The 27,821-nt window shown below is 34.9% G+C and overlaps 4 protein-coding genes across 4 annotated transcripts; 1 reads left to right on the top strand and 3 right to left on the bottom strand.

Moving 5' to 3' along the window:
- The first annotated feature begins 2,018 nt into the window (after positions 1–2,018).
- Positions 2,019–10,338, top strand: LOC147394033 (Dynein light chain type 1 family protein). Its single transcript, XM_086454765.1, has 2 exons — positions 2,019–2,501; positions 9,992–10,338. The coding sequence occupies exons 1-2, from the start codon at positions 2,271–2,273 to the stop codon at positions 10,145–10,147; spliced, it is 387 nt and encodes a 128-aa protein (XP_086310891.1). The 5' UTR covers positions 2,019–2,270; the 3' UTR covers positions 10,148–10,338.
- A 1,071-nt stretch (positions 10,339–11,409) lies between these two features.
- Positions 11,410–14,388, bottom strand: LOC147394032 (SGNH hydrolase-type esterase superfamily protein). The gene is made up of 6 exons (XM_086454763.1): positions 13,736–14,388; positions 13,342–13,469; positions 13,127–13,253; positions 12,927–13,039; positions 11,952–12,201; positions 11,410–11,851 (listed from the first exon to the last, which is right to left on the bottom strand). Exons 1-6 carry the CDS (start codon positions 13,971–13,973, stop codon positions 11,622–11,624), a joined length of 1,086 nt encoding a protein of 361 aa, XP_086310889.1. The 5' UTR covers positions 13,974–14,388; the 3' UTR covers positions 11,410–11,621.
- Positions 14,389–14,896: 508 nt separating this feature from the next.
- Positions 14,897–17,696, bottom strand: MEE11 (RNI-like superfamily protein). The gene is made up of 2 exons (XM_086454764.1): positions 17,143–17,696; positions 14,897–15,672 (listed from the first exon to the last, which is right to left on the bottom strand). Exons 1-2 carry the CDS (start codon positions 17,533–17,535, stop codon positions 15,058–15,060), a joined length of 1,008 nt encoding a protein of 335 aa, XP_086310890.1. The 5' UTR covers positions 17,536–17,696; the 3' UTR covers positions 14,897–15,057.
- Positions 17,697–18,393: 697 nt separating this feature from the next.
- Positions 18,394–24,294, bottom strand: LOC147394030 (glucan endo-1,3-beta-glucosidase 3-like). Its single transcript, XM_086454762.1, has 4 exons — positions 24,081–24,294; positions 19,966–21,219; positions 19,322–19,349; positions 18,394–18,980 (listed from the first exon to the last, which is right to left on the bottom strand). Exons 1-4 carry the CDS (start codon positions 24,133–24,135, stop codon positions 18,827–18,829), a joined length of 1,491 nt encoding a protein of 496 aa, XP_086310888.1. The 5' UTR covers positions 24,136–24,294; the 3' UTR covers positions 18,394–18,826.
- Between the last annotated feature and the right edge of the window lie 3,527 nt (positions 24,295–27,821).

The following is a 27,821-nucleotide window of genomic DNA, read 5'->3' as shown; positions in this document are numbered from 1 at the left end:
ATTGTAGCAACATAAAACGCATAAATTACAAATAACAGGCTACACTGCTAGAGTGAGTTGGCAACAATTCCATGGCAAATCATTTTCTTGGGGGAGGGGTAAGAAAAGATTTTCTCATTCGGACGGAAAATATTATAGGCAAAGAAAATTCTAATTTATTTAATTTTCAAAAACCAGAAAATAAGGAATTTCTATAATAAATGATTTGTTGTGCAATCAAACATACCCTTAGTAGAATCATATGATGTAAACCATTAAGTATCTACAAATCAGATTTTTTGGCAACCTCTTTTTGAGAAATGCACGCCTTCTTCTCTCCTTTGTGTTGGTTTTAGTTTTGTCATAAATATATGTCTGACTTAAATTCACAAAACTATTTTTTATGGTGGAAATGAAACTTATTTTTTCCACTCGAGCTTATAATTTTTTGAATAGGTTACATGGGTTGAGTTAGATTACCTAAACGTGTTGGATTCGGATTTAAGTTTTTCACATGATTATTAAATGAGTTGGGTTTAGGTTAGATAATTTTTCATAATACACTTATCTTACACATGACAGAGACTGTCCCATTGTCACCCCTAGGAGTAATCTTGCCTTGAACAAGTCATCTTGGATCTTGGACAAGTCAATGTGATGGATGATCCATTTGGAAAATGAGTAGAAGGGGACCCACCATTGTCTTTTATTATATAGACTAGTGTTTGTTAGTGCCTACAACGCAAACATCCTCTTTGGGGTTAGCCAAGTTAGAAAGATATTATTTAAAAGGGGGGAAGACAACAAAATTGAAGATGAGAAGAGAAAATGTAATAAGTGGGATTCTGTGGACTTCACTTCTTTGTCTCAATCTTTATACCTCACAAATTATACTTGAGTGCAGTTCACCATTTGTTTTATTATGTAGATTAGAATTTGTTCATACCTATGGTCCGAACATCCTCCTAAGGGTTCAAGAGGTAAGAAGAGCCACTAAACGATTAAACCAGACAGTGCAAGTAGCTCGACCACGTTACCCGTTATTGAAACACAAGTTAGAGAAATATCAGCCTATATCCCCATGCCTCTTGAGCAAGTCCTTTGTTGGAGTTAGAAATGTATTATTGAAAAAGGAGGCAAAAGAGGAAAAACAGTAAAACTTAAGGGATATTATTGAAAAGGGGTAGGCATGGGGAAGAAGAAAAATAATAAAATGGAAGGGGGTGAAGAGGAAGGGTAAAAAAGTAGGTGGTGTGGACCACATTTCACTGTAGTTTGAGGGGTTGTTTATACCATATATATGCAATTGGAGTGGGGTCCTCCGTTATGCTTTATTATATAAATATATTATTTTACTTGAGAATGGAATGAGGTTATTTTTTTATGTGAGAGCATCTACAAGACTTTAAAAAAATTAAATAAAAAAAAAAAAACCCTAACATTTTTGAAGAGTGTGATTGTATGCACCCAGGGTGGGAAATTGAAAACCTCGGCCCACACCTCAATACATGCTAGTAATAAAATTACTTATGATCGCAAGTCTGTGTCCCACAAAAATGTGGCATGGGCTATAGAACCACAGATCTTTTTATTCGAGATACACAATTGCACATCCCCATAAATATGTGTAGTAGTGTATCTCGAGGAAAAAGATCTATGGCTCTAACCTATGCCACGTCGGGGGGGGGGTGCGTTAGAAAATCATTTTTCAAAAAAAAAAAGAAAAGAATAATGATCTTTTCTAACTAGAAAGTCTTGCACTCAGTCAATTCTTGGCCGATGTTGGAACCATAGATCTGTTTTCTTGGGATACACAAATGTAAATCGCCATAAAATTATATTTATGTGTCCCAATAGATTATGGATCCGCACCACGTCAGCCGAGCATTGACCGAGTGAAGACATTCTAGTTCATATACCAGTAGTCCAGCACTCAAGAAGAAAAAAAAAAAAAATGCATGACAATCATGTTACTTTTACCACATGGAAATCCTGTCTGGAGAATCACTCCCTCTACTGCCAGAGCAGAAAACCCTACTCCCAACGACCTCGTGTAACCAAAAAGAAGAAAAAGAAACCATTAAGTTTGCAGTCCAAAGGAGCCAAGGGGGCTTCTTGTTGTTGGTCTTCTCTTCTCTTTTGTCTCTTTCTTTTCTTTCTTTCTTCCTTTCAAACCATTGGAAATGGAAGAAAACAACAAGAACAAAATTTGAAAAAAAAGAAATACAGAAGAAGAAGAAGAAGATATTGAGATTTGGGATTTGAGAGTGTGAGATGAGAAGAAGATAATAATGGAGGGAGCAGAGGAAGAGTTAGAAAGAAGAAGCAAATTCTTGAGCAATCTCATACAGAAGAAGAAGGCTACAGAGCAGAAAGAGCAGCATGAGAGCCTTAACATCCGTGTCAGAGCCTCAGATATGCCCCTCTCTCTTCAAAATCGAGCCTTCCGATGTGCCAGAGACACACTTGATTCCATGCCCAGCAAGCTTGACAGCAAAACCCTTGCTCTTGCCCTTAAAAAGGTAAAAAAAAAAAAAAAAAAAATTTGGAACTTTCTTTAGTTTTCTCTCTCTCTCTCTCTATCTATCTATCTATCTATCTATCTATCTATCAAATTGTTGTTATTTTGAATGTTGGATGCTATTGTCTTTGAATCTTCGTTTTCTGTAATGGGTATCTAGTAGAATTGCAAGAGCATGTTTGGATTTCCTTTATTATTAGTTTTTTGCTTAAAAATAATTTTTTGTCCTTTTTTGCATAATAAGGCATAAATCTTATTCATATTTTTACCCAAGAGAAGAAAGGGCAATGCTTTGTGGAAGATTTGGGTTTTGTTTGGATGGCCAAAATATTGTAATGAAATGCAACATTTGGTGATAATGGAGTCTAATTGAATGTGTGGTTAAATCAAATGGTTGTTATTTTGAATGTGGGATGCTACTGTCTTTGCTTTCAATAATGGGTGAGCAGCCTTTTTATTTTCTTTTGCTGAAAATGATGTTTTTTTCTTAATTCTTTTTTGAACAATAAAGATCTAAAAAAATATATTCTTATTTTCTACCCAAGATAACTTTGGTTGATTAGAAGGTATTGGAAGTAATGCAATTTTGAGTGCAAAAAACAGGTTCTATGGAGTTTAATTTCTGTAAAGAAAGATTGAAGATTTGGGTTGTGTTTGGATGACCAAAATATTGTGATAAAATGCAACTTTTGGTGATAATGAGGTCTAATTGAATTTGGTAATGTGATGTTTCCTAGGTGCATGAACATACTACATATAAGGAAGCCCATAGCCCCTTGAAATTAACATAAGCATCAAGGTTGCTTAGAATCACTGTCAAAATAGGTGTTTTTTTTTTAATTCTCCCAATAAGGGATGAGCCGATTAGTAACCCCTACCCACCATCTTTTCAACCTCTAGATTCTATCTTCTTCAAACTCTAGAACAATATAGGGTGTTTGAGGAGGTTGAAGTTGATGTGTTTTGGGCAAAAGAAACCCAAAAACATCATTTGTATAGTCCAATTTTTTTTTTTTCAAAACTTTCGGAATTTATCTGAACTGAACCCACCAAATCTGAACTTGGTTACTATGTTTAGAAGTCCACATGATCCCCAGTCTAATTGATCCATCCCCATCATGGTGAATTTCGTACATAAAGTGAGGTTATTTGCAAATCAGTTTCTATCCTTTGTAATTTTTTCTAAGCTGTTTTCGCTTTTCTTAGTGGGTTGGTTATATGGTAAACAAACATATACAATACTTTTGGTGATGGATAATTCCGACCCTTCAGAAAAAGTATCTTTACCACCAATAAGAGAGAAGTTTTCACCTTTATAAGAGATTAATGATTTGGATTAGACAAATAGCAAATGGGTTAAGATTCATGTGTCTTTTTTGTTTTACTTGGCTCTGGTATTAATACAAATCAAGGGGTGGAATCTTTAGAATACATGGCTTTGCACAGATTTGAATGGAGGAACAAGATTCATTCAACCGACCCAAAATCTTTGGGACAAGGCTTCAGTGATGATGGTGAGTAGATGGAATCTGTTAGTAAAACTGTTGTAGCGTCTTTAGCTTGATGGTTTTACTCGTTGAAAAATCATAAGTGATAGAAGCGCTGGAATGAGAAAATAGGTCTAATAGCATTTGATCTCTGTGATATTTTTATAAAACTTCAATGAAATAACTTAAAAATTATAAAGGAATGATGAAAAATACAGGAATTGTACTTGGATGAGATTTAATTTTTTCTCTAATAGTTATGATGGTTGCGATTAATGATACATGACCCAATCATGGAAGAGATGGACACACTTATTTAGTGCAATGGATCATAATAGTAAGGTGGATGCTAGTTAGTAACCACATGCCTCGGTTTTTTTTTAAAAGATTTGTGGAAGATTCAAATATTGTTTTTATGGTTCTGTACCTTGGACTTGGCAACATTTATGAGTATTGGACATGACCACAAAGAGTTGGGACTGTTGACGGATATTACTCAGATCAAATACAGGAATATCCAAATCTGAAAAAATGTATGATATCCAAATTTGAATCCCGAAATCCAACAGATATCATTAATCAACGTCCTAATTCGAACCTGATTAACTCATCAGATATTTGATAATATCCGATTCATTAAGAAATGGTATTTACACTAAAACAGATCTATAAGAAGATTTCAACTAAAAACCCTAGAAAAAAACATGTCAAAAAACAAAAAAAATCCCCATCTCAATGCTTTCATCTTCAACCTCTTCTAGAGTTAAAAATTGAGGGGATTTTTGGGAGACAAATTGAGTTATTTTTTGCTTGGAAATAAAAATGAAGGGTTATTTTTAATTGAGGTCAAAGATGAGATATAGGAAGAGCAGATGACAGATTTTTGGGAAGAAAATCTTTTTTTTTTTTTTTTTTTGGATTTTGGGAGAAAAATCAAGGGTGTTTTTGGCTTGAGTTTGAAGATTTGTGTGTGTGTGTGTGTGAGAGAGAGAGAGTTACCAGTCGCTAGAAGAACTTAAAGATGACAGATCCGTGGGAGAAAAATCAAGGGTTTTTAGGGCTTGGGGAGAAAATTCAAGGTTTTCTTTGGTTGAGGTTGAAGATGAGAGAGACAGAGAGAGAGACTTACTGTTTATTAAACGAAGGCAAAAAATGGGGGACTTACTTGTAGTTGCTGAAGAAGATGATCGTTGGCCGGAGAAGGTGTTCCCAATCCCTAAGTTTAAAGAGGAGAAAGAAGACATTTGACTTCAAAGTTTAAAGAGAAAAAATAGGTTTTTATTTATATTATATATACATGTATAATAAATATAATTATTATATTTATAATCGAAATTGGATCGGATGTATCATTCGATATCCAAATTTTTTGGATAATATCTGAAATTTTGAATAAAAATTCGAATTGGATTCGGATTTTTGATTATCCATTGACATGCCTACAAAGGGTAACACAGGGACCCCAAACAAACCTGATGTGCCAATATAGCAATACAATTTATGATGAGATAAAATTTTCACTTGAACTAGTACAGTCAGTGTTAAGGGAGATTGACGCTAAGGACCCTCTGTCCTCTTTACTCCTATTTGAAAAATTGTTCACATATAAAAATGTATTATAGAAGTTGTTCTTGTTTATAAGCTAAGTATGCATGAAATCATGAAAATCAGTTGTAGATGGCACATTTTGGTCTTGCACTACAAGTTATGAATGTTGATATATTTATCTAGTCAGACCATCAAAAATGCCATGTAGATTGCCACATAAATTAATAAAGTAAAGTGATGTCGTGTACTATAATAGGTATCAAGTATAACAATCTAGAATATTATGTGCCCACCAATTTAGTAGTTGATTAGGTGAACTTGATCAATGCATAGGGACGAGATAAAAGATTATTACTAGTCGTTGGCAAAGAAACTTGTTATGGGTAGCTTGTGACATTGTAGGATCTGTTTTGTTATCGACAAAAGTATCCGTGCAAGGTCACTTGTAAGAAATGAGTTGATGACATATCGGGTTTAGGCGAGTAGGTTGATAAACTTGCCATGTGTCCCCGAGTCTCAAAACGTGTCAAAGGTTAGTACTAATGAGCCAAGGATATTATTTTCCTTTTACATCACCCTACACTTTAATAAATACACTCTTTATGGGGTCGGTAAGAAGGAATTATAACTCTATAAAAAATATTCTTGATGTTAGCCTTAATTTTTTTCTCTAATCCTCTCCCTCTTCTTTGTGTCACTCTCATTCTCCATCCTTATTCAACGCAGCAATACTCAAATGTCTATCAACTTGGTTTAGGTAGAAACTAGAGTCACCTTGTTGAACATGTTAACCAAAATGTATGTTCACAATCATATGTATGTTCATGTGAGAACAATGACTAACATGTGCATGAGTGAACTTGCTTGTCATCTTCACATATAAGCGTATATGTTAATTTTCGTTTACACGTGAGGACACACGTTAGTCATCATTTGCGCATGAATAGACATGTCAATGTCCATTCACACATAAAGGTACACATGATCACGAGCATACATGTTGATTGAAAGGGACAAAGGGTAAGGTGACTCGAGTTGATGGTCATTTGGTGACCAATGTGTTTAATAAGGGCGAAAAAAGAGAGTGATATGAGAAATGATTCAAGGGAAGTATTAAGGCTAACATGAGAAATATTTTTTCATAGGGCGTCAATTTGGTAAGTAATGTCCCTTCTATATAAACCCTAGCGGATATATTTATAGAAGTGTGGGATGATGTGAAAGGACAATAATGTCTTTGGTTCATTAATGCTAACCTCATAGGTGTTGATATGTGCCAGGATTTGGTGACAAATGACAAGTGTGTTAACTTATCTATCAAAGACTAACATATCATCAACTCTTTTTCTATGATTGATCTCACATGGATACTTTGGTTGATACCTAAGTGGATCTTATGATATTGTGTGATATCAATAGCAGATTTTCTCCTCAACCACTAGGCCATATCCTTTGTCTTGTCCTTTTGCATCGATTGATCTCATCCAATAAATTAATAAGTTGATGATGACCACATTATTTAAGATTATTGTATCTGACACGTATTTATCTTATTGGTTTATGTGACAATCCACATGGCATTTAGATGGTCTGGCTATACGTACATGTGGCAATTCAGAGAATTTATACCACTTAATGTAGGACCCAGAATACACAATCTACACAAATATATAATGCTGAAAAATGACCAATTTAGCGGCGCAATTCAATTCAAATGAGGAAAAGCAATGGCTTCTTGATGGATTCCACACATTTATTTAGAAGAAAATGTGAATGTTTTTTACCTAAGCATGACTTTAGTTTATTTTTGCTTGTAGTCAATTGTGATTCATCAATCACTGATCAATTGCGTCTTCTGTGTGAAGTTGGTTCATATTTACTTCTAGAGTCCATGTATTTGAGAAAGGGCAGTTATTGTTTCTGAATTGATTCTTGTTTTGCACATTTGTATTTTTGTACTTAGTTTCTTGACTCAAAGTCAATGATGCTGCAAGGGAGATTTTAGTTCAAGAATCCTGGAGGTTGTAACAGTGACACAAACATGTTTGTTTTCCTATGAAATGGCATCTTTTGGAAGCTTGAAATGAGGGCATGTCCGTTTACAATGTAATCTTTTAGTTATATTTAAATCTCAATTTAAAAATAAGAATAATGAAAGAACTATATGAAACACCAAAGAAAACATTTTTACATTGTAGAGCTATTCAGTATTAATGCAGTAAGAGGGAAGTCTGGCATGCCAACTATAGAGTAGTCTGTGGAGGACATAACAAACCAAGCCCCTTTTAGATTATTTATTTATTTTTTAATAAAAATTCGTTAACATGAAGGGTGGCACGACCTTATTTATCATGACCTGTGTTGGACATGTCAACACAACCTTATACCCAAAAAGTTTTGTGTCGTTACATAGACAGGAGATAGAGGAAAGTTGGACTAAATGCTCCCTCGCAGTCGTTTATCATCTCTTTTGAGGAAGTCAAGTTCTTCAATCTATTTCACATTAATTTTTCGTTATGTGGATTTCGTTATGTATTCTCCGATTTCTAGTGAAATATACAAAAAGAAATTGTCAGTTAAATTTCGTGTAGGACCTTGTGGAAATTGAAATATTTCATGGATATATATTGAAATTTAATACTACGGTCTTATGGGTGATGCACACTTTTTGGCTCCTTTGGACTAAGCTTATTGAAATATTTCATAACTGGCTTTGGGTGTAGCTTCTCGGTGTCAGTGAAGTGAATTTCAATGGTCTATTCATGCAGAGGAGTGATCTCTTGACATGTGGGATGGTGGATTGAGAGCAAGATCCTGGAAGAAAATCAACTTTTTCACCTAGAAATCTATATGAGATTTCCATCCAATATTAGCAGAAACTGACCCCATTAAATGTACAATATCTTTTAATCCATGAGATCATCGTCATCAAAGGCCTTATCCTAAAGAATTGAACAAATCTTGTTCCTCCATTCAATTCTAACTAAATCCATGTCATCTGTTCATAACCTGTCTATCCCAATCTACCTTCTTTTTGGTTTCTTCGCACTCTTAGAACCTTCAACGTGCACTTTCCTTCTGCAAGGACTGTAATTGCCATTTGTGGAGCATGACCAAACCATCTCATTCAATTTTCCCTTAGTTTATCACCTATTAGGACTACTATTATATATTCACAAATTCATTCATTTCTAATATTGTTCTTAGTTTTTCCATTTATCAATCTTAGCATCCTCATATCTACTACACTCAATCTATGACATTTTTTTTCTGCCCAACATTCATCTGAGTCCGATTGTGGACTTGTTTTCTCATGGTCCAAATGTCCAAGATGTTTTTTGGTTCAGTTTTTTAATTCAATTCAGTTTTATCAATAATCAAAATCCCAACGCGTACATATTTCTTTAACAAAAAAAAAAAATTCCAATATGTATTTCAAAATCCCAACACATACATATTTCTTAAAAAAAAAAAATTCCAATATGTATTTCAGTTTTTTAATTCAATTCAGTTTTATCAATAATCAAAATCCCAACACCTACATGTATTTCAAAATGTGAAAGTGTTTGTTTATATTCATTTGGTATCTAAATCAGTCATCTTTTACAATAATTTAGTTGACATCACTCTTTTTAAGTTTTTATACTTATTCTGCATTTGTTTACCAAGTTGAAAATAATCATCGTGACTCAGAACTCATACTACTTCCTATATCATCCATCAGTCACTGACCACCATATGGGATTTGATTGGATGGATACCAACATATCAATGTAAAATAACTACTTAAACTAACACAGATAAATAATTTTGGATATATTGGAAACACATTTCAGATATCAAAGGTTTCTATGTGTATTGGGAGGTAAATCCTCACTCAAATTGCTTGCTCAATATAGTATGAAATGTGGTTGGATCACGTGAATAAGCAGTAAATGCCTCAACATTTTTTATTTTGGTTTCCGCATTAGTTTGCCTATTTATTTGATGTATTGCTTCTTCTTCTCTTCCCTAAAGTTAAATTAATTGATTCATTGAAAATCATGCACCCCCAAAAAAAATTTCAACTGTTTATAATATCTATATTTGCATTACGCTTGTCTCATATTCATTGCTTCCCCTGAAAGACATCTCCTAGTATGCAAGATGAACTCAAAAAATGAGGAGACGGCCTTATATTTTTCAGGAGTTAGCCGTGTGCAAGGGCATCAGGGTTCTCGTTTTGGGCTTCTGAATTGTATACTTCAGTTTATAATCTTTCCAAATTATCTATCCAAAAAAAAAAAATCTTTCCAAATTTCTCACTCAATGAAACATTTATGTTTTGAACCTTTTATATTTAAAACATATTATAAGACATTAACAAAACTACACACTAGACTTTGTTTTTGCACCGTGTCTATGTTGGGTTTGTCTATAATCATCGTTTCTTAATGTGTCCTTTTTTATTCTACAGGAATTCGATTCATCGTATGGTCCAGCTTGGCACTGCATTGTTGGAACGAGCTTTGGTTCGTATGTCACACATTCTTTAGGAGGTTTCTTATACTTCTCCATTGACAAGGTTTACATCCTTCTTTTCAAGACTGCTGTTGAGCCTTTAGATCAATGAAAGTTATTAAGATTTTTAATTCTACGAGTGTTTGTGTGGTGTGCGAAAAATGCATAAATTTGAAAAGTTAATTTAAATGTAAAATTATAGAGATTGCATAGATATCAAGTTATCTGCACTTTGTGATTGATATTCTACAACAGATGCTTGAATATTATGCTTTTGGCCAAGTAAAATAAAGGCTAATATTTGTTCCTATGTGTTGGTCTTCCTTTGCATCTGAACCATATTTTTTTGGTAAAAGCTGGGATTGAACCCATGACCTCATGGTTTCAGAAAAACAGCTCTTTAATCAGGGCATGGTGATGAAATTTCTGTTTATATGACTCATTTTTTCATGAATATTGACAAGTATTTTTAGTTCTACTAATTGCACAAGTACATATGCAATCAATACACACAAACAGAAGCCTAGGTCCATTTTGTTAACAAGACCGTTTAATCGGTGGTATAGCTTAAAAAATGAGACTAATTTGACTCTTCAAACTGCATATTATATGATTTTATTTATTTATTTGCTTTAGCAATTTACCTTTATATTTAGCCATTAGGCGTAAGAGAGGAAAATGTTGAGATGGATTAGTGGAAAAACTAAGAAAGATAATATTAGAAATGAATCATAAAAATTCAATATGAATGCATCCGTAAAATATAGGAGTAATTACTAGAGGTATAAACTATAGGGACATAACTCCACTCTCTTCAAGATCTTTACGATGATATCCAGTGTTAAATTATATTTTCTATTTTAAATAATAAAATTTGTATATCTAAGTTTATTTTAATAATACTCTTAAAAACCTTAATTTATCACTACCAACATCAATATAGAATAAAGTAAACAGTTAGTTTTACCTACCACTTAACTTATTTCTATAATTTTTCTATTACATTTTTTTTTCTAGAAAAAATATGTTATTTAAACCAAAAAAATAAAAAATAAAAAGCCATGCCATTACCTGAGGAACATGTGCAATGTTTTGCTCCTCTCAATTGTGAGTTTGATTTTTAGAACAGAAAAGATCTGAGTTCATGGAGAGAGATTGTTCTCTTCTCTAGAAGAATTTGGGATAGAAGATGAGGTTTCCCAACTGATTGGTCAATCCCATTTACATCACCTGATGAAATCTGATCATGAAATAAGGATTACTTAAGCAGAGAAATTGAAACTATTCCTCATAGTTGTTGGGTTGGGTAGGATCAAGGATCAAGCTTGCAATTCTTAGAGCTAATTTTGGTGGACAAGAACCCAGCAAAGCATCTTGAATCTAATCATATTTCCAATTATCGAAAATGGTACTCAAATACATATCTACTACATTTGATGTTTCGAAGTGCTTAGTACAAATTTTAGAGTGATCAGTTATAACCATTTGAAGCTAATAATTAACTAAAGGATCCGTCTTGTGATCTTGGACTTCAACCTCTGTATACATATTTGCCTCCATAATAGGTAATGGTGGTAGAGAAGGACTTAATGAGGAGAAGGAGAAGGTGAAGGTGAAGGTGCATGTGCAGTGGAATTAGTAGTGAAGAGGGAGGAGAAGAGACGATTGGCGATCACAGCGTTTGCAGCATCAGTTGGATGGAAGGCATCCCAAAACACATATTCTTTGCGATTGCTACACATCTTCGAGTTAGGCATGCAGAGCCCACCAAGTGTAGTATCAACATTGCAGCACGAAGTATTAGAGACCTTGAAACCTGCATTTGCACAAGACCCAGAACTTAACTGGGATGTATGATTCGTTCTAACATCAAAAAAGAAAGAATTAAGAACTTGGAGATTTATTTTTTTAATTACCGTAGGAGTTGGCATTCATAATTAGATCTAAAACTGCGGGGTAAGTATCTGCGAAAGTTAGTTGTGCGGCGGGGAGACGATTGTTAAGGGAGATAAGTAGATCTTGGACATGAGAGTTGAATTGCTTGACCCACTGATTGACACGCTTCAAGCATCCTCCACTTTTTGATTTCACCCTTTGAGAAGGAATGCAACCCAAAGGACCGATCCCATTGAAGATAATTTTCCGTGCTCCAAGTTGATATAGCCTCTACATATCGATTCATTAATAATTTTTCCCATAACTATCAATTTTTGTCTAAAATCTAAATGTACTAATGCAGATAATTATTTGGAAAAATAATTTGAACATGGAGGCAGGAAATAACTAGAATGAGGTAAAAATCATTAGGCTTCAAGGTTCCATCGTCATCAACAACAACAAAGCCTTATCTCAAATATTTGAAGTTGGCTAAACGAGCCATATGTTGAAAACCACGCACCCTGCCAAAAGAAATTTCCCAAGGGTATTTTTGTAATTTCACTAGTTTTTCTTGGGGTATATATTTATCTGTTTTGATGAAAGTGTGTAATCTATAACAGCCAGTGTTCTCTGTATGATTAGTTTTTTTCATTTTTTTTTTTTTTTTTGATTCATTTATTGGTTTGATTGCCCCTATTTTCCTAACATCATATTCCTCCATTTCCCCACATCCAAAGCCTACTATCAAGCTTGAATTCATATCTGCTTTCATTGTCTCCATCCAAGTTTTTTTCGGTCTTCCTCTCTCTTTTAGAATCTTCAACTTGAAATATTTTTTTTCTAAGACTATAATAGCCATTTTGACCCATTTATGATCCTATGTTTATGTCTTGATGCAGCCTTTAAAAGTGCAAAAACTAAATCACCAACAATATTTTTAAATATATTTATTTGTTCAAATAAATCAACATGATTTAGAGACCTGTTTGATATTGATGAGTATTATACCATACCGAAATTTGTTTGTCTAAGGTCGAGATCAAGAGATCGACGAATTCGTCATGTGTGTACTGCTGACCATCTGCTAAGAAAGGCTGCAAGAAATTGTTGACATAGTCGTTGCTGCCTGAAACACATAGAAGAAAGAAAAATCATTTGGTTTCCTTTTACTCTAAACCTTCAATGAAGGATTCTTCTGTATTTGCAAGAGTACCCATTCCAATGAAGTAGATGGCCTCATTGCTCAGTTTGTTTGCTGCTTGTTCTCCAATTTTAGCCTTCATTGCTTCTTTAGTCTTCTCGAAAGAAGTTATCTGATCATCAAAAGAAAGTCTCTGAATCTGCAACAAACCCAAACATATAGATTAAAAGTGAATTTTTACAATTTGATAAAAGCAAAATTTAGTTTCCCAAAAGAGAGATGTTTACAAAATAGAGTCCGGTATCGTTGAGAATCCCTGCTCCCCCTGATGCATAATTTACCCCTTTAAGGATTGAATCATCATTTTGAGATAAAGATAGATATGGTGGCGGCGATGGAATTCCAAGCTTCGAAGCTAGAAAAACAAGAAACACCGATAAATCAAATAATTATATTAAATGTGAAAAACTCTAATATAGTTGCTAAGGATATGTATGATTGAATGGGGGAAAAAATGCATTTTCATGCGTATGATTGCACATTTTCGAGAGTAAATCATTTTCTCCAAGAAAATGATTTTTTTTTCCAAGAAATTGATTTTCTTGACAAAATATTTTCCCTACAATCATACAGACCCTAGATGATTTGTATAATAATATGACCGTGACGAAACTATATTACATAAAATATCGCCGATAGTTCTCCCATTAGTGAATCTTCCCGTGGGTTGTCCACCATTATAATCAACACCGTACCACGGGAAATTAGATTTTGCTAGAGAATATTGAAGAAAATTATTGTTTCCGACATCCGTCAAGGAGTCACCGAAAACAAATGTGATTGGTGAGGCCGCCAAAGCCAGAGCGACCATGGCCATGCACGTAAATATGACCAATGTTGCTTCGTGCCGCCTTGCCATACCCGATTTCTATCAAATCATATATGTTAAAGACTAGGTTTAGTAACAAGGATTTTATAGTAGAAGAGAGCGTGCACTGAAGTCTTGCCCAGTTCTACAAGTTTTGACTTAGGCACTCCAGAAAATCCTAGTAAATTTCACTGACTTGGTGTGTTAGTGAAATTTGGTAAGTTTTGGTGGTTGATGGGTCTTTAAGCTGTTGGCCAACTTACTTCCTTTGGTTAGGTTTGATTTCCTTTGGTCCATTTGGAGTTGGGTTTGGTTAGTATAGAAGCAAATGGTGGTAAGTTTCACAATGGAGGAAAAAAAAAGAAAAGATTACTAAAATAGGTGTGTATTTTGCCAAAATTATTGAACCAACCATTTTTTTCACCTATGTTTCAAATTGAAGACAAATCCCCTTGACTTCAATCTTGCATTAGAGCCTAACATAAAATGTTCAAAAACACCCTCTTCTTCAACCTTGAGAAAAAAATCCTTTTTCAACCGTTTAAGATAATTTTTTTTTAAACCTATTGAACCTCTTCAGTCCATTATCTTCAACCTCCCGTCAAAACCCTTAATTTTTCTTCCCAAAAACATATGTATCGTCTTCAACCTTCCCTAATATTAATATCCTTATTGTTCTTTAGGTTTGATGGTTGAAGGGCAGAATTTTTAGCCACCCTTACATAAATGGTGCAGAAATATAATCTTGACAAAATAATAGTTTCACTTTTGATGTGACTTTATAATAGGATGATCTGAACCTACACTACCTGGTTCATCGGTTTGCTTGGTTCGAATTTGGGTTAGTGGTTTGCCACTCTGGAACGAACTCAGTTCGTTGGGGTGGGCAGACATAATTCGTTTCTTAGTTTAATTTGTTAGTTTTGTTCACTTGTGCATGTATGTAATTCAAGCATACAAGTTATAAGGTCAACTACAACAAAATCGAAGTTTTTGTTTAGATCTAGAAACACAAATTCGAACAATACTATGTATCCCACCATCCTTAATACAATGCAACTCGATACTTTTAGTACAAAATTAAAACAATAGCATAACCTTAAATCAAAGTTTGATACTGATCTGATAACCCTTCTCAATCATAGTTTCTCCAAGCTCTGAAGAACTCATCCGACATGGTTCCTAATGAACAAACATCACAAACAAATCCTAAAGAGCCAACTTCCCTCAATCCTCTTTCATCGGTGTGTCGGTTACAGTAAGACTTGTTACACAAATTGCATTTTGGTAGCCAAAACCAACAGTCCAAACACACAACATCGAAGCAGATGGTCTCCCCCAATTCTTCAGGCTCAACACACCCACTGCACCCCTTACACCTAGGAATACAACCATAACAACCCCTACATTTGGTCATCGGCTTCTCCCTCTTAGTCGTACAGCTTTCCCTTGGGCAATCAAACACTAGCCCGACATTGTTGCACTTTGGGCATACTTCGATATCAATTGGATGATTAGTGTCATGGGACGGTTTAAACAATGAAAGATGCTGGTAGTCATGAAACATGTTGGGTTGCTGCTGTACCAGATTCACTTTGAGACATGAGTAGAGAGATTGAAGGTGTTCTTTGGTTGTGTTGTGGAGATTGTTTAATCTCAAAAGCTTCAAACTGTTGTTATTTTCAGTTAGTTTCTTTACTATTCTCACAATGCCATCAGGTGTTAATCTGGTGCATGCTGGTACATAAAGCTGCAATTCAAAGACAAACATATCAATTATGTTATATGTTAGATTTTATTAGAGAGAGAGAGAGAGATTTATTGATTGAAAACTGGATACTAAAACATCAATCTTAAGTAGGTTTAAATCAATTAGACCAAATATTAATTTCCAAATTGGAGGGACAATGGTCAACTCCTACTTAAGAGTTCAACTCATCATCGAAATCTTATCCCAAATATCCAATGTCGGCTTAACGAATCATGTTCTTCCATTCAATTCTTTCTAAAACCACTTATTCTATTATTTACAAAACGTTAATATCCACTTTTACTATCTTAATCCATGTTCTTTAATTTGGGTCATCCTCATATTCTTTTAAAACCTTTAAGTTGTATATATATTCCTTCTAATTGAGATTGTAATCGGTCTTAATTTTATTTTCTGAGTTTCTCTCTTATTGAAGCTACTCTTACTCCTTAACACTTGGCTTGGCTCTAAATAGAACTTAAGCTTAAGTTATTCCCATCTAAAATTAAAATAAATAAATGAAAATGGTTCCAACCAAGGAATGGGAATTATTCGGCATTTGGATATTAATAAGTAAAACTCGCTTTGAGACGTCTTGTTCAATAATGAGAAAAATGAACCTGGGTTTTAAATCTTGTCTGATACATTGACTTGTCTATCTGTCTCTAACAAGATGTATCGGATGAGTCGTCTCGGTCTCGGACCAGATTTAAAACCACATGGATCATAAAATATTATATATATACAATTAAAATAAAACACTTGTTATGAAGTTGTTGATTGGACCATTAAATCAACTGGTTTTATCAAGGAGTGCTTAATCATGCTGATTTCCTTTAAAATAGTAAATTAATTATTTAGAAAGAACAAAAACATTGGTATCCATTTTATTTTTTTTCTCTTTTCTAGGAAGAAAGATTTACCCATGGTCACACTTCCACGGTCACAAAACTCTCCAATTTTTTTTTTTCCAAAAATCAGACAAATTCACCAAATAAGGGACCAACAAATTAAATTGACAAATCAACCAATCAACCGATGATGTAACGATTAATCACCGAATTGGGTAAAATCTTACCTTCAAGTAACTAAACATTTTATCTTCTTCAAATATCGATAACAAGAAAGTGTTTTAGAAAGGTTGAAGATGATGGAGTTTTGGAAGGCACCCTAAAAATATCAAACCACCCCCCCCCCCCCCCCCCCCCCCCCCCCAAACACACACACACTTCCTTTCTAGCTTTAGATTACTTTCTTAATCAAATGAAGGAGAATCAATACCCACCAATCACACCTTATCCATCCCAATCTCAACAAAAAAAAAAAACCATATAATAAATAAAATATAAATCCATAAAAGAATTTTTTTTGCAGAAATCTATTTCATCATAAAAGTATAATTCATGAAACATTAGATTAGCACAAACTAAATTTAACAAGAGCAAGATATCCTTGTTTTGAACAGCATACCTTGCTGATATGAAGATTGTTCTCTATGACCCTTTGAAGCCCATCATCTGTAATCCTTAAACAGTTCATCAGAGCCAAAGTTCTCAATCTCCCTTGCGCTTTTGACGTAATTTTCAGCAAAACATCATTGTTAAGTCGCAAGTTCAAAGGCGATTCAACAATGATATCAAACCATAATAATACATCTTTATTTACTGCCTCCCTTAATGATCCACAAACCTTGCTAATCGTAAGAAGATCGAATAAGTTTAAATAAGCTAAGACCAAGAACAAAGCCTCATGGGGTTGTCTTGGTTCGATAATTTCTTCTGTAATCTTGAGAGTAGATATCTTTTCATCGATGAAGTCGGGATTGAGTTCATGGGTTTTTTCATTAATTTGAGAATTTTCCATGTTTATGGAATTAAGAATTAATGATGAAGAAAAGGAAGAACAATAGAAACCCAAATGGAATCAGAGAAAGATATAGAGGAATGGAAGTGAGTTTACTTGGCTGAGAAGGAGAAGTGGACATTAGAAGGCATCCATGACCATGGTCTCTATCATAGTTTTAAAACTCATCGAGTCAACTCAAATCTTGTTCGAGTCGTCTCGAGTCCATTGTATCCTGTAATCTATAGATTACATATCTTTAGGATTCACATTCTTTAGAGGTTGGAGTTCAAATCTTCTGAGTGCTTTGTTTCTTCTCTATATCAAGGCTTATGAAGTTCTTGAGAGAGATGATTTTAACCACTAGAGCAAGTTATAACCATGGATTTTATCTATAAAAATCAAAGAACATGAATTTTGTCTGCCAAATGTGTGTGATTTATAAGAGATGTATGAGACCATTTAGTTTTTGTGACGATCGATACTAAAAATCAGAGCATTCCAACCTGTTTTATTTGCGGCTCAGCGTTGTGGCATTGATGTCTCAAAGTACATAGCGAACATCCATCAATGTAAAAGAAGTCAGTGATCGATTCATTAAATCAAATTTTAATTTTGCATAATTAAATTACAGAGAACATCATTTAAACCCATTTTTCTTAAAGAGTTGCTATTGGCATCCCATACTTTTACTTATTACAACACACCATTCAAAGATTACAAAAGTTTGGTTCCAAGTTATTACCTCACCATTCATTACAAATAATAAAAACACATTCAAACAACTACAAGCAGTCGTTGTTACAAGTTGCACCCCAAGTTTTACTGTTTCTTAACATTTGACTTAATTTTTTCTTTTTTTTAATTGGGGTGTAATAAGTAAAAGTTGGGATGCCAATAACAGCTCTCTTTTCTTTTCAAAGAAAGCTTCTCAGTAATACAAAACAAAGCAAGTAAATCTGCCATCAAAGACTTCAAAACTTTCTATAAACTGGTTTATAGATGGATGATAGAGATCATTGAGTCATAAATTCTAATTTCAAAGAATCAATAGAAGGCTATATAGTTTAATCCAGGGAACTTGAACAAATAATCCCTTTGCTTTGTACAAAAGCCAACTGACAATGGAAATTAACTCGCCAAATACTCCCTTCCCCACTCTCTCAAAGTCAGAGGAGAACAAAATCGGACCGGCCACAACAGGAAAAAAGAAATTAACTCCTCCCCTTCGCCATCGGTCCCCCAAAAGTTTCAAAGGATTCCCACAGTTAAGTGAAGAAGTCACAAAAGGGATACAAGACATACCCATGCCTTATAAGAAAACTGCACTCCAAAGTAAAACTACTCCAGCGATATAAGAGTTTGTAATGGTAGCTCCATACAAACTAGGCGAAGAGCTAGCTATAGTTGAATTTGATGATGGAGCCAATGATGTGCCATTTATGAAGGTTCCATTCTTACCACCACTACACAAACACAAAACAATATGTCAGTATAGCTTCCCTCAGTTTGAAGTCGTCTCGTCTCGTTCATGGACAAGACCGAGTTGTCTCAGACAAGATGAATCATTTAACTTGATTTACAATTATTTATTAATATATATGTAAATAAAAGCATCCGTCTCAGGACGAGTTGTCTTGTTCTCGTCCATCCGTCTCGTTCATGGATGATACCAAGATGACTCGTCCCAAGTCATCTCAGTCTTGGATGAGATTAAAAAAAAACCCATTGTAGGTAAAGATAAATAAAAGCAGATAGAAAATAATTCAGACAAGCAAATCTTGGTGGTTTCAGTTGGTTAGGTTACCTTCCAGGAAATATGCAGGAACCATGACCTGCAACAGTGAAACAAACCAATATATTAGCTATTAGATCAAGGCTAACAATTCCTTCACACTTGTATGCCACATAACACTATTTCTGGCTTTCTGGCTAACAATTCCTTCACACTTGTATGCCACATAACACTATTTCTGGCTTTCTGGCTAACAATTCCTTCACACTTGTAGGACCGATTGGTGATCTCTAGCCATTGAATCAAAGCATATTTTCACCATGGAATTCAGACTCCACCAATGGGCATCGACACATGAAAATGCTTGAATCAACCAGCTAGAAAAGCCCTACCAGACTAATCTCACTCACTCTGTAGAACCGCCGGACAAAGCTTTGGTCCCGTGAATCAGGCCATAAGTCAAATTCTGCTTAACTTTTGTTGTGTACCATCAAGTGGTGGAACAAAAATTTAGAGAGATTATATTGCCACACCAGTTTTCACTAACACCACACCAAGTTGTGTGCTACTTTGATGATTTTATTATATCAATTGGGGTGTTCTTAGCAAAAGTTGGTGTGGCAATAGAATTTCTCAAAGTTTATGGACATTGATGATTTCTCAATGGAACGTGGTAGTCTAGATTGCAAAAGCAACTCATATGGATGATTTCTTACTTGGGTCAGTTGTAGTCACCGCAGCAACCCCATTGAAGTAACAAGTCCCGGAAGCCATTCCCATCTTATGATAATACGAATCGAAAGCAAACGATGCATGTGAAGCCACATTGTCTGGTTCATAGCATGGTTGCCCTTGTGACAAAGGTGTGCAATCCACCTTGCCAGGCCCACACGCCCAATCCAACGCCGCCTGCAGCATCTTTGGATCTGAACCATCCCTGGCAGTGCAATACGTCGTGTTTGTCGTGTCGTTTGCCAACACTACTCCGGAACCCGTTAAGTGCATGATATAAATCGGCACCCCATTGGCATCAAACAACCCCCAATTCTTCTCGGAAACGGGCCCAGGTTTCAAGTCCTCGTTGTATAGCTCATAAATATAAGTGCTAACTGCCACCCCGGGATGCTTCGGCGTCCCCGTTTTGTTCAACACATGTCGTATCAAGTTGCTATTGAACGTATTGGCATTGTCGATAGTTGCATCGGACTCAGAAGCATCACCTTTCGCTGGCCAGCCTGACTCGGTCACGATAATGGGAACATTAGTGAAGTTCAAATAGGCCATAGCAAAGTAGGCAGCATCAACTATGGCATCAAAGACGTTGGTGTAGTGGAGAAGCGTGTTAGAGTCAACGGCTTCTTTGTTCGGAGGCAATGGGCGGAAGAGTGCATAGTCTAATGGGATAACATCGTTGGATTTCATGTAATCGTAGTAAGGGTAGACATTGAGCATTAGGTATGAGTCAGTGGATTGCAAGAACTTGAGCATAGGAACGAACACTTGATCCCACGAACGGTTAAAGAAGGATTGTGAGGGTGGAAAAGAATCCAAGATTATGGAGGACGAGTGAGGCGTAGAGACTTTGACTTGGTTATCAAGATTGGATGCAACAAGAGCTGAGTGGATGAACTTTAGGGCAGAGACTAGAACAGGTGCGGCGTTGGGGAGGGTTGTTAGAACCTCTGAGCCAACGGCAATGGCAGTAATGTTGGTGGCAGGGACATGGGCTACAACATTGCGGGCCACCCAATTGGCAGCTGTGGCATTTGACTGGCCCACACCAAGTAGTTCGTTGTTGGGAACGGAGACAATGACACGGATACCCGTGTTGGCAAGTGCAAGGAGCATGGCACGGTCTGCATCATAGAGCCTGACATGTCGGATCTGCTGGGCTTTGAGGAGGGCAACCACTTGAGTTGGGTTTGGCATGTCAGAGAGATCCGTTCCAATATTCACACCAATAAATGGATCTGCAGAGGCACGTAAAAAGCACAAGGTGCGGAATTAAATGGGTGCATGGTAACAGTTTCTTATCTTATTCCGTCAGTTTATATGAAACAACATTATACACAACAGAGAAGAGTCTACAGATCAGATTGTTTTCTATGTGAAAACAATTGGCAAAGACTCTACATATCAATGGTATGAAAGTGAATGATTATCGGGTCGTCCCACCCATATAGGTTGCATGCCATGTGTATGAAGTAGATGGACCATGATCACTTGGCACCTAAAAACACGATTGGGTTTCATATGGATGTAGAATATATAATTTAAAAAAAAAAACAAGTTTTTTTTATAGAAAAAGAGATATTTCCTCCATTGGTCAATGCATTTTAAATTCGGGAGTTCAATGACCGTCCATTTTCAAAGACTTACACAACTTTGTTTTTTGAATTCTTTTTAAACCAAATATAACTCACAAATCCTAGAGGAACAAATGGAAGTCCATGTGGCCCAAATGAGGACCTTGGTCACTAAACAAAGGCTTTGAAAATGGACTGCAGCTGAACTCTTTCAAATTTAAGATGCATTGATTAACAGTGAAAAAAATTCTCTCGTTTTTTTTTTCCTAAAATATTACATATGACCCCAACCATCTAGATACAGAATCCAATGGTTGAGGTTTATGCATATATATATATATGGGTTTTGTTACCATGGACGGCACACGTTTAGGTGTATTAAATACACCTTGAAAAGTGAATATCCTACCAAAAATACCCTCCAAAGATTATTATTTTTACCAGAAGTACCCTCAAATGCACCTTAACGGGTACCCTAAGGACACATGATAGAGTGCAATAAATACATCCTGGGAACAAGTATTCGAGAGTAACTTGGTAAAAAAAAAAAAAAAAATTTAGGGCACATTTTCGGTACAAAATTCAATTTCCCAGATGTTTAATGCATTTTAACGTGTGCCCTTAGGGCACATGTAAACAAAACCCATACATATATATAATGTCATCACTGTCTTCTTTTGAACTTAATGCCATGGGTAATGCGTGGAGTGTTCTTTGTTCCTATATTCTTAATAAAGACACATATATAATACAACACAGGTGGTCCATGCCAGCTGTGATGGACAAAGTTTGAGCTGAGGAACAATCAACAATTCAGAAGAATGTACAAACCTGACCATAAAAATATAACTTGTCTAAGACAAATTTATATTTTAGACACTAACACCTTAATAAATCATAGTTTCAAAACCCAGTATCTTGTCTCGCCACACCCACACCGATACCAATACCGTGTTGACTCGTCTTGAGTCCTCTCAACTCTAACAATTTAAATTGGGCTAAAATTATTTATGCTTAAAGGAAAAAAATATCATTACAAGGTGAATTAGTAAATCCTTAGTCACAAAATCTTATTTATATATAATTACATTATTTCAAAAATCACAACCCAGTTGACTCGCCCAGTTTTTATTAACTCAGCTGATATTTTCAAAATATCGGTTGGTAAATCTTCAATCGTGGATGGGTCAATGTGATGGACGATTCATATTGACCATCTGCCCACCTGCTCTAAGATACCTGGATGGACTAGCCCGAGTCAACTCGGTCCCCCCAGGAGTTTCAAAACAATGTAATAAATCTTTTTCATGGAAAATGACAGTTTTGTCCTCCCAATGGGCACATCAAATGATGCAGAGATTGTTTTAGTTTCTTAAACAAAAAAATATTAAATACCCATAATAAAAACAAAATCAAATAGTTCAATATGTAGGTGGGTCATAAATTTAATAAAAAATATGGCCCACCAGACCCTTTTAAATGCATCAATGGGAAATACTATTTTAGTAGAACTATAATAATATAGACCCAATTTTAGAAAACCTGATGGGTTGTAAAATATTAGCTCATTTATTATTATTAGCTGATAATCCAACCTTTTTCACCGACTGAGGGAATGATAGAGTAGTCCATGTAGTAATTTTTCTTTTTTTTTTTAACTTTTAGAAATAGAATCTGGAAAAGATGACAATGGCCCTGAATAATGTCAACAAATAGCTTCTCATTAAAGCCCACTTTTTTTTTTTTTTTTTAAATCTCTGATATATTATCATGTCAAGGGTATTAATGTAATTGCAAGACATGAATGGAGATACCCAACAAAGTCAGGGGGACACAGAGAGCATTCTTCAACAAATCTACCCCCTTTTGCCCAAATCTGAGAAGAAGAAAATAATCAAAATAGTTTCTTCTACTGCCCCCCTTGTCTCTGCACAAGATTCTAATTTCTAATACAAAATCTATGCAGAGAAAAGTTTTAGAATGACACTCCAGAAAACTTTTAGCACTTTACTTCCCAAATGTATGACCTCTAGTCCCCTCAAAGATGTCTCCTTTCACACTCTTTAACCTGCTTAGCTCCAAACCCACAAGAAAATTGTGCAAAAGGTAACCAAATATATCCTGAAATATTAAAATAAAATCTAGCCACTTAAAATATTGTTTTAAGTTATTTAAAATTAAAAAAAAAAAAAAAATTAAAATCCAAGAGGGGTAGAAGGAGAGGCTAAATTAGTTGGGGGAAGTGTGAGAAAGACAATAAAAAGCTGATTCTTTTTTTATTTTTGTTTCAATGGTACCTACCCACTTAAAATGTAGATTGAAGTAATTATATATATTTTTTTTTTAAAAAGAGGGTTTAATAGGGGAGGCTAAATCAGATTTAGAAGAAACCCATCTCTCCCTAGTCCCTCCTTATCAGCTCAAACTAAGTAAATCCATAAAATCTCTAAAACTAAGGTAACAAACCCACTGAAAGAGATAGAGAGAGAAAAAAAAAAGAGTAGAGAGGATGAGAAAGAACACACCTTCATCAGCACTAACAGCAGAGACTACTAACAGCAAGAGAAGCAATAGAGCCATAGATTCTTCAAGGCAAAGCAATCTAATCTACCAAACCAGAAACAAAAACCCAACTAAGAAATGTAAGAAATAACATCAAATACCCTAAGACCAAAGTGAGAGAGAGGCAGAGGAGCAGAGTAAAAAGGGGTTCTTTTTTAGGGGTTTATAGAGAAGAAAAGTGGAACTAAATTAAAAATTAAATAAAGCTGAGAATTTTGTCGTTGTGGGATTTGTTCCACCAATCAAGTAGAATCTGTCAGATATCCAACGCTCCAGATTTACTTATAGTTTAAAACAAAGTCTTTACTTCAGCATATTTAGCCGTTTGAAGGTTATTAGTGTGGACTGTGGAGTACTGAAGCAGCAGTGAAAGCAGGATTGTGACTTTCGAGAAGATTGTCAGTGCTGACGTGGAATCCAGCTGCCTTCAACGGTCATATGTTGGAGTTGGACAACTTTTTTTTTAAAGAATAATGATAATGCACGCGCTCTTTGTACGCGATTTGGGTACGTGGCTGACGTGGAAAAAGCACATTACGTCACATCTTTTTTATATGTATCCCGATGAAAACGATTTATGATTCTGTATCCTTAACACGTCATCCGCGTACTTTGACCGCGTGCATTCATCCGACTCTCTGTTGATTCGCTTTGGTGCGTTTTAGGAATCTAAAGCTAAGATGCTCTTCACTGCGCTGTGAGTGCTCTACGCCCCCATGGATTCTTCTTTACTTTCAAGTTTCACCTCCATCAGCGAAAATTGAACCGTAAGATGGGTGAACCGATGAACCGGGTTTCCAACCGCTTTGGTTTAGGCATTGGCTCACATAATAGCCTTTTGTAGGAGTTTTGAGTAGTTGGTAATCATTTATGTAACAGACGTGTGATAATCTGACCCCGCCATGTGCACGGGAGAAGCCAGGATTTTTTTGTCGGTGGGGGTTAAATTCAAATGATGATCGATCAATGCTCTCGATTTCCTTCTATGCCAATGTTGGGTTCGTTACTATCAAAATTATTCAATAATCCCTATGAGAGACAGAAGATTTTCATTGAAATTAGAGATGTTTCGAGTTGTAAAAATAAAAAACTTTCACTAGACTTGAGATTCCAAAAGTCAAGATGTGAATAGATTAGGAGTTCAAAACTATTTTTTTTTTTTATAGTTAAATGGGTAAGAACTGTCTCTCCATGCCAATAAATGATTAAATGTCTTGCCAACAACACTTGAATCTATGATGTTAGTTATATTTTTAAACGATTAAGTTTATTACTCAACAAACTTTTGAGTGGAATTTACATCATTTTAAAATATTAAAATTCAATCATTTCCACTCTTTTAGTTAAATATTAATTTCATTATCTCTCGCCTAAAACTATCATTTTGCCCACATGACTATATTGGCAATCCAACACCATAACTAGATTTCATGGTAAAACTTAAACTTAAAAAAGAAAGAGAGAAAGGGAGAGAGATTTATCAGACAGACCTATCTGTCGCATTTTTACTATAAAAACTCTCTTGGTTTATAAGTTTGTTACTCAATAAACATTTTTTTACTGAACTAAGCTTGTTTGGCTAACTTACTAAGGTTCGTTGAGCCTACGTGCATTATCACATTGGCAATCCAACACTGCAACTTTATAGATTTCATGGAAAAACTTATATTCAAAAATAAAAAATTCAAAAGAAAAATCTTTTTTGAACTTGATCCATGGGATTGAAAATGGATTATTGAGTTTCCAAATAGAAAATTAAAATTCAATGGTCAAAATTATTATTTTTTTTTAATTTATATTCTTAAGATGTTATAGGTATTTAATATTTAAAAAATAAGTGGATCCCACTTTAATGTTTGTTGAGGGACAAACTTAATAAAGAGAAACATTTTCCTTATTAACTTAATAAAGATTTTAAGCCTTATTAAAGGTCATTTTGCTCAAATGGATTACCACATTAGCAATCCAACACTACATTCCTCTAAATTTCATCGAAAAATTTCAAAATTTCAAATTTTAAAAAAAGTTTCAAAAGACAATTTTTTATGGGTTTGATCCAAGGTTTTTTAAAATGGATGGTTACCAAACTTTTAACACGCTCCAAACTTTAAAATTAAAATTCAAAGGTGAAAAATATTTTTATTTTATTTTAAAGTTCATAAAATTTGATCTTTTACAACCTTGGAGTTTCGGACCATGTTTTTCGATGTCACAAGGTGAGCCCAAGGACACTTAGTAATGGTGAAATCCTTACTTACTTAGTAATGCTAGTTGAACTCTTTAACAATGCAACCTTCCTTGAGTTGTCAAATGTCATAACTCCAAAAGCCTGAGGAGTTCTTGTAATAAAAATAGTCTGTCCGCAAATCTACAGTCAGTGCTGTTCGAAATTCAGTAGGGGCTCCGCACAGGAGGTATCTCTAATATAAATCCAAAAAAAGGAGTTCACTACCTGTTGTTTTTTCTCTTCAAAAAAGTTCAATGGGGCTATAGCCCCTACTCATCCCTTACTAGCTTCACCCATGCCCATGTGGTATAGTCAAAATACTCTCTTGACGTGGCACATATTAGAATCATAGATTTTTAGTCTTGGGATACACATGTGTACATTCTCATTAATATGTGTAGTTGTGTATCTCAAGAAAAAAAAATATATGATTCTAACACATGCCACATCAAGAGAGTTTTTTGAGTATGCCACATGGGAGAATTATAAAATCATTACTCTTTATATAATGAGTCATGATAATCTAACTATCCCATGTGGCACACAATCGACTCCTGACATGATAACTTCGAGTATTGTATACGCCTCAAGATACAAAATTATACTTCCATAAAAATGTGTATCTCAAGAGAATCGTGTATCCCGAGGTGTGATTCACAAAGTTGTCATGTTAGGAGAGTCGATTGAGTGTGCCACATGGGATAGTCAGATTATTATGACACTTATGTAATTAGAGGGAGTAATAAAAATGGGGGATAAAGCAATTGTTAAATTTCTCAAGAATTAACTAAACAACGCACACAAACACTAAGAAAATTCTACAATTAATATGACTAAGAGAGTAGTTTATTGAGCCGTGCTAAGCTGATTAAAAAAGAAGTCACTCAAATATTCTCAACTGACGGTGAAATGTGCACGGCAATAGATTTATTTTCTCGAAGTACACAAAAAAAATATATATTCTATGGTTCTTTGCACATTCCACGTCAGTTGAGTGTATTTGAATATTTATGTATGAGTTATTTTATTATCAATTGAAGGAAGATACCTAATCTCAGCTTCTTTGCACATTCTATGTCAGTTGAGTGTATTTGAATGTTTATGTATGAATTATTTTATTATCAATTGAAGGAAGAGATCTAATCTCAGCTTTAACATCAACTATGTAACTCTCTAACAAAATTCTCTGTGGTATTTGTAGAATGTCTCTTCAAAACCCCAAAACTCATATTTAATATAATTATATCAATAATTCTACCTACCCTATTACATTTTCACCTGTAAGAGAACTAGATATAATACATTTAGTAAGATCTGCATGCACTGTGAGAGAGAGAGAGAGAGAGAGAGAGAGAGAGTGAGAGGGGGTGGGGGGTCAGGGTGGAGCTAATAAGGAACTGGTGGGGGCAATTACCCCACAGAACTTTGAGACACCCCTATATTTACAATTAATTACATGCCCCATTTGTCTCCACTC

The sequence above is a fragment of the Akebia trifoliata genome, chromosome 9, assembly GCF_017979445.1.
Source record: "Akebia trifoliata isolate Shusen 1 chromosome 9, ASM1797944v1, whole genome shotgun sequence".
Classification (NCBI taxonomy): Eukaryota; Viridiplantae; Streptophyta; class Magnoliopsida; order Ranunculales; family Lardizabalaceae; genus Akebia; species Akebia trifoliata.
The sequence above is the reverse complement of the archived record's forward strand: the minus strand, read 5'-3'. Positions and strand labels throughout refer to the sequence as shown.

Excerpts from the sequence above, each read along its gene's own strand:
- LOC147394033 (XM_086454765.1), top strand. The coding sequence starts at position 2,271 with ATGGAGGGAGCAGAGGAAGAGTTAGAAAGAAGAAGCAAATTCTTGAGC. Across the intron at positions 2,502-9,991 it reads TTGCTCTTGCCCTTAAAAAG|GAATTCGATTCATCGTATGG; the intron begins GTAAAAAAAAAA and ends TTTATTCTACAG.
- LOC147394032 (XM_086454763.1), bottom strand. The coding sequence starts at position 13,973 with ATGGCAAGGCGGCACGAAGCAACATTGGTCATATTTACGTGCATGGCC. Across the intron at positions 13,254-13,341 it reads ACGATACCGGACTCTATTTT|ATTCAGAGACTTTCTTTTGA; the intron begins GTAAACATCTCT and ends GGTTTGTTGCAG. Across the intron at positions 13,040-13,126 it reads CATCTACTTCATTGGAATGG|GCAGCAACGACTATGTCAAC; the intron begins GTACTCTTGCAA and ends TATGTGTTTCAG.
- MEE11 (XM_086454764.1), bottom strand. The coding sequence starts at position 17,535 with ATGGAAAATTCTCAAATTAATGAAAAAACCCATGAACTCAATCCCGAC. Across the intron at positions 15,673-17,142 it reads ACAATCTTCATATCAGCAAG|CTTTATGTACCAGCATGCAC; the intron begins GTATGCTGTTCA and ends TTTGAATTGCAG.
- LOC147394030 (XM_086454762.1), bottom strand. The coding sequence starts at position 24,135 with ATGGCTCTATTGCTTCTCTTGCTGTTAGTAGTCTCTGCTGTTAGTGCT. Across the intron at positions 19,350-19,965 it reads GGTGACTACAACTGACCCAA|GTCATGGTTCCTGCATATTT; the intron begins GTAAGAAATCAT and ends TCACTGTTGCAG. Across the intron at positions 18,981-19,321 it reads TCCTGCATATTTCCTGGAAG|TGGTGGTAAGAATGGAACCT; the intron begins GTAACCTAACCA and ends GTGTTTGTGTAG.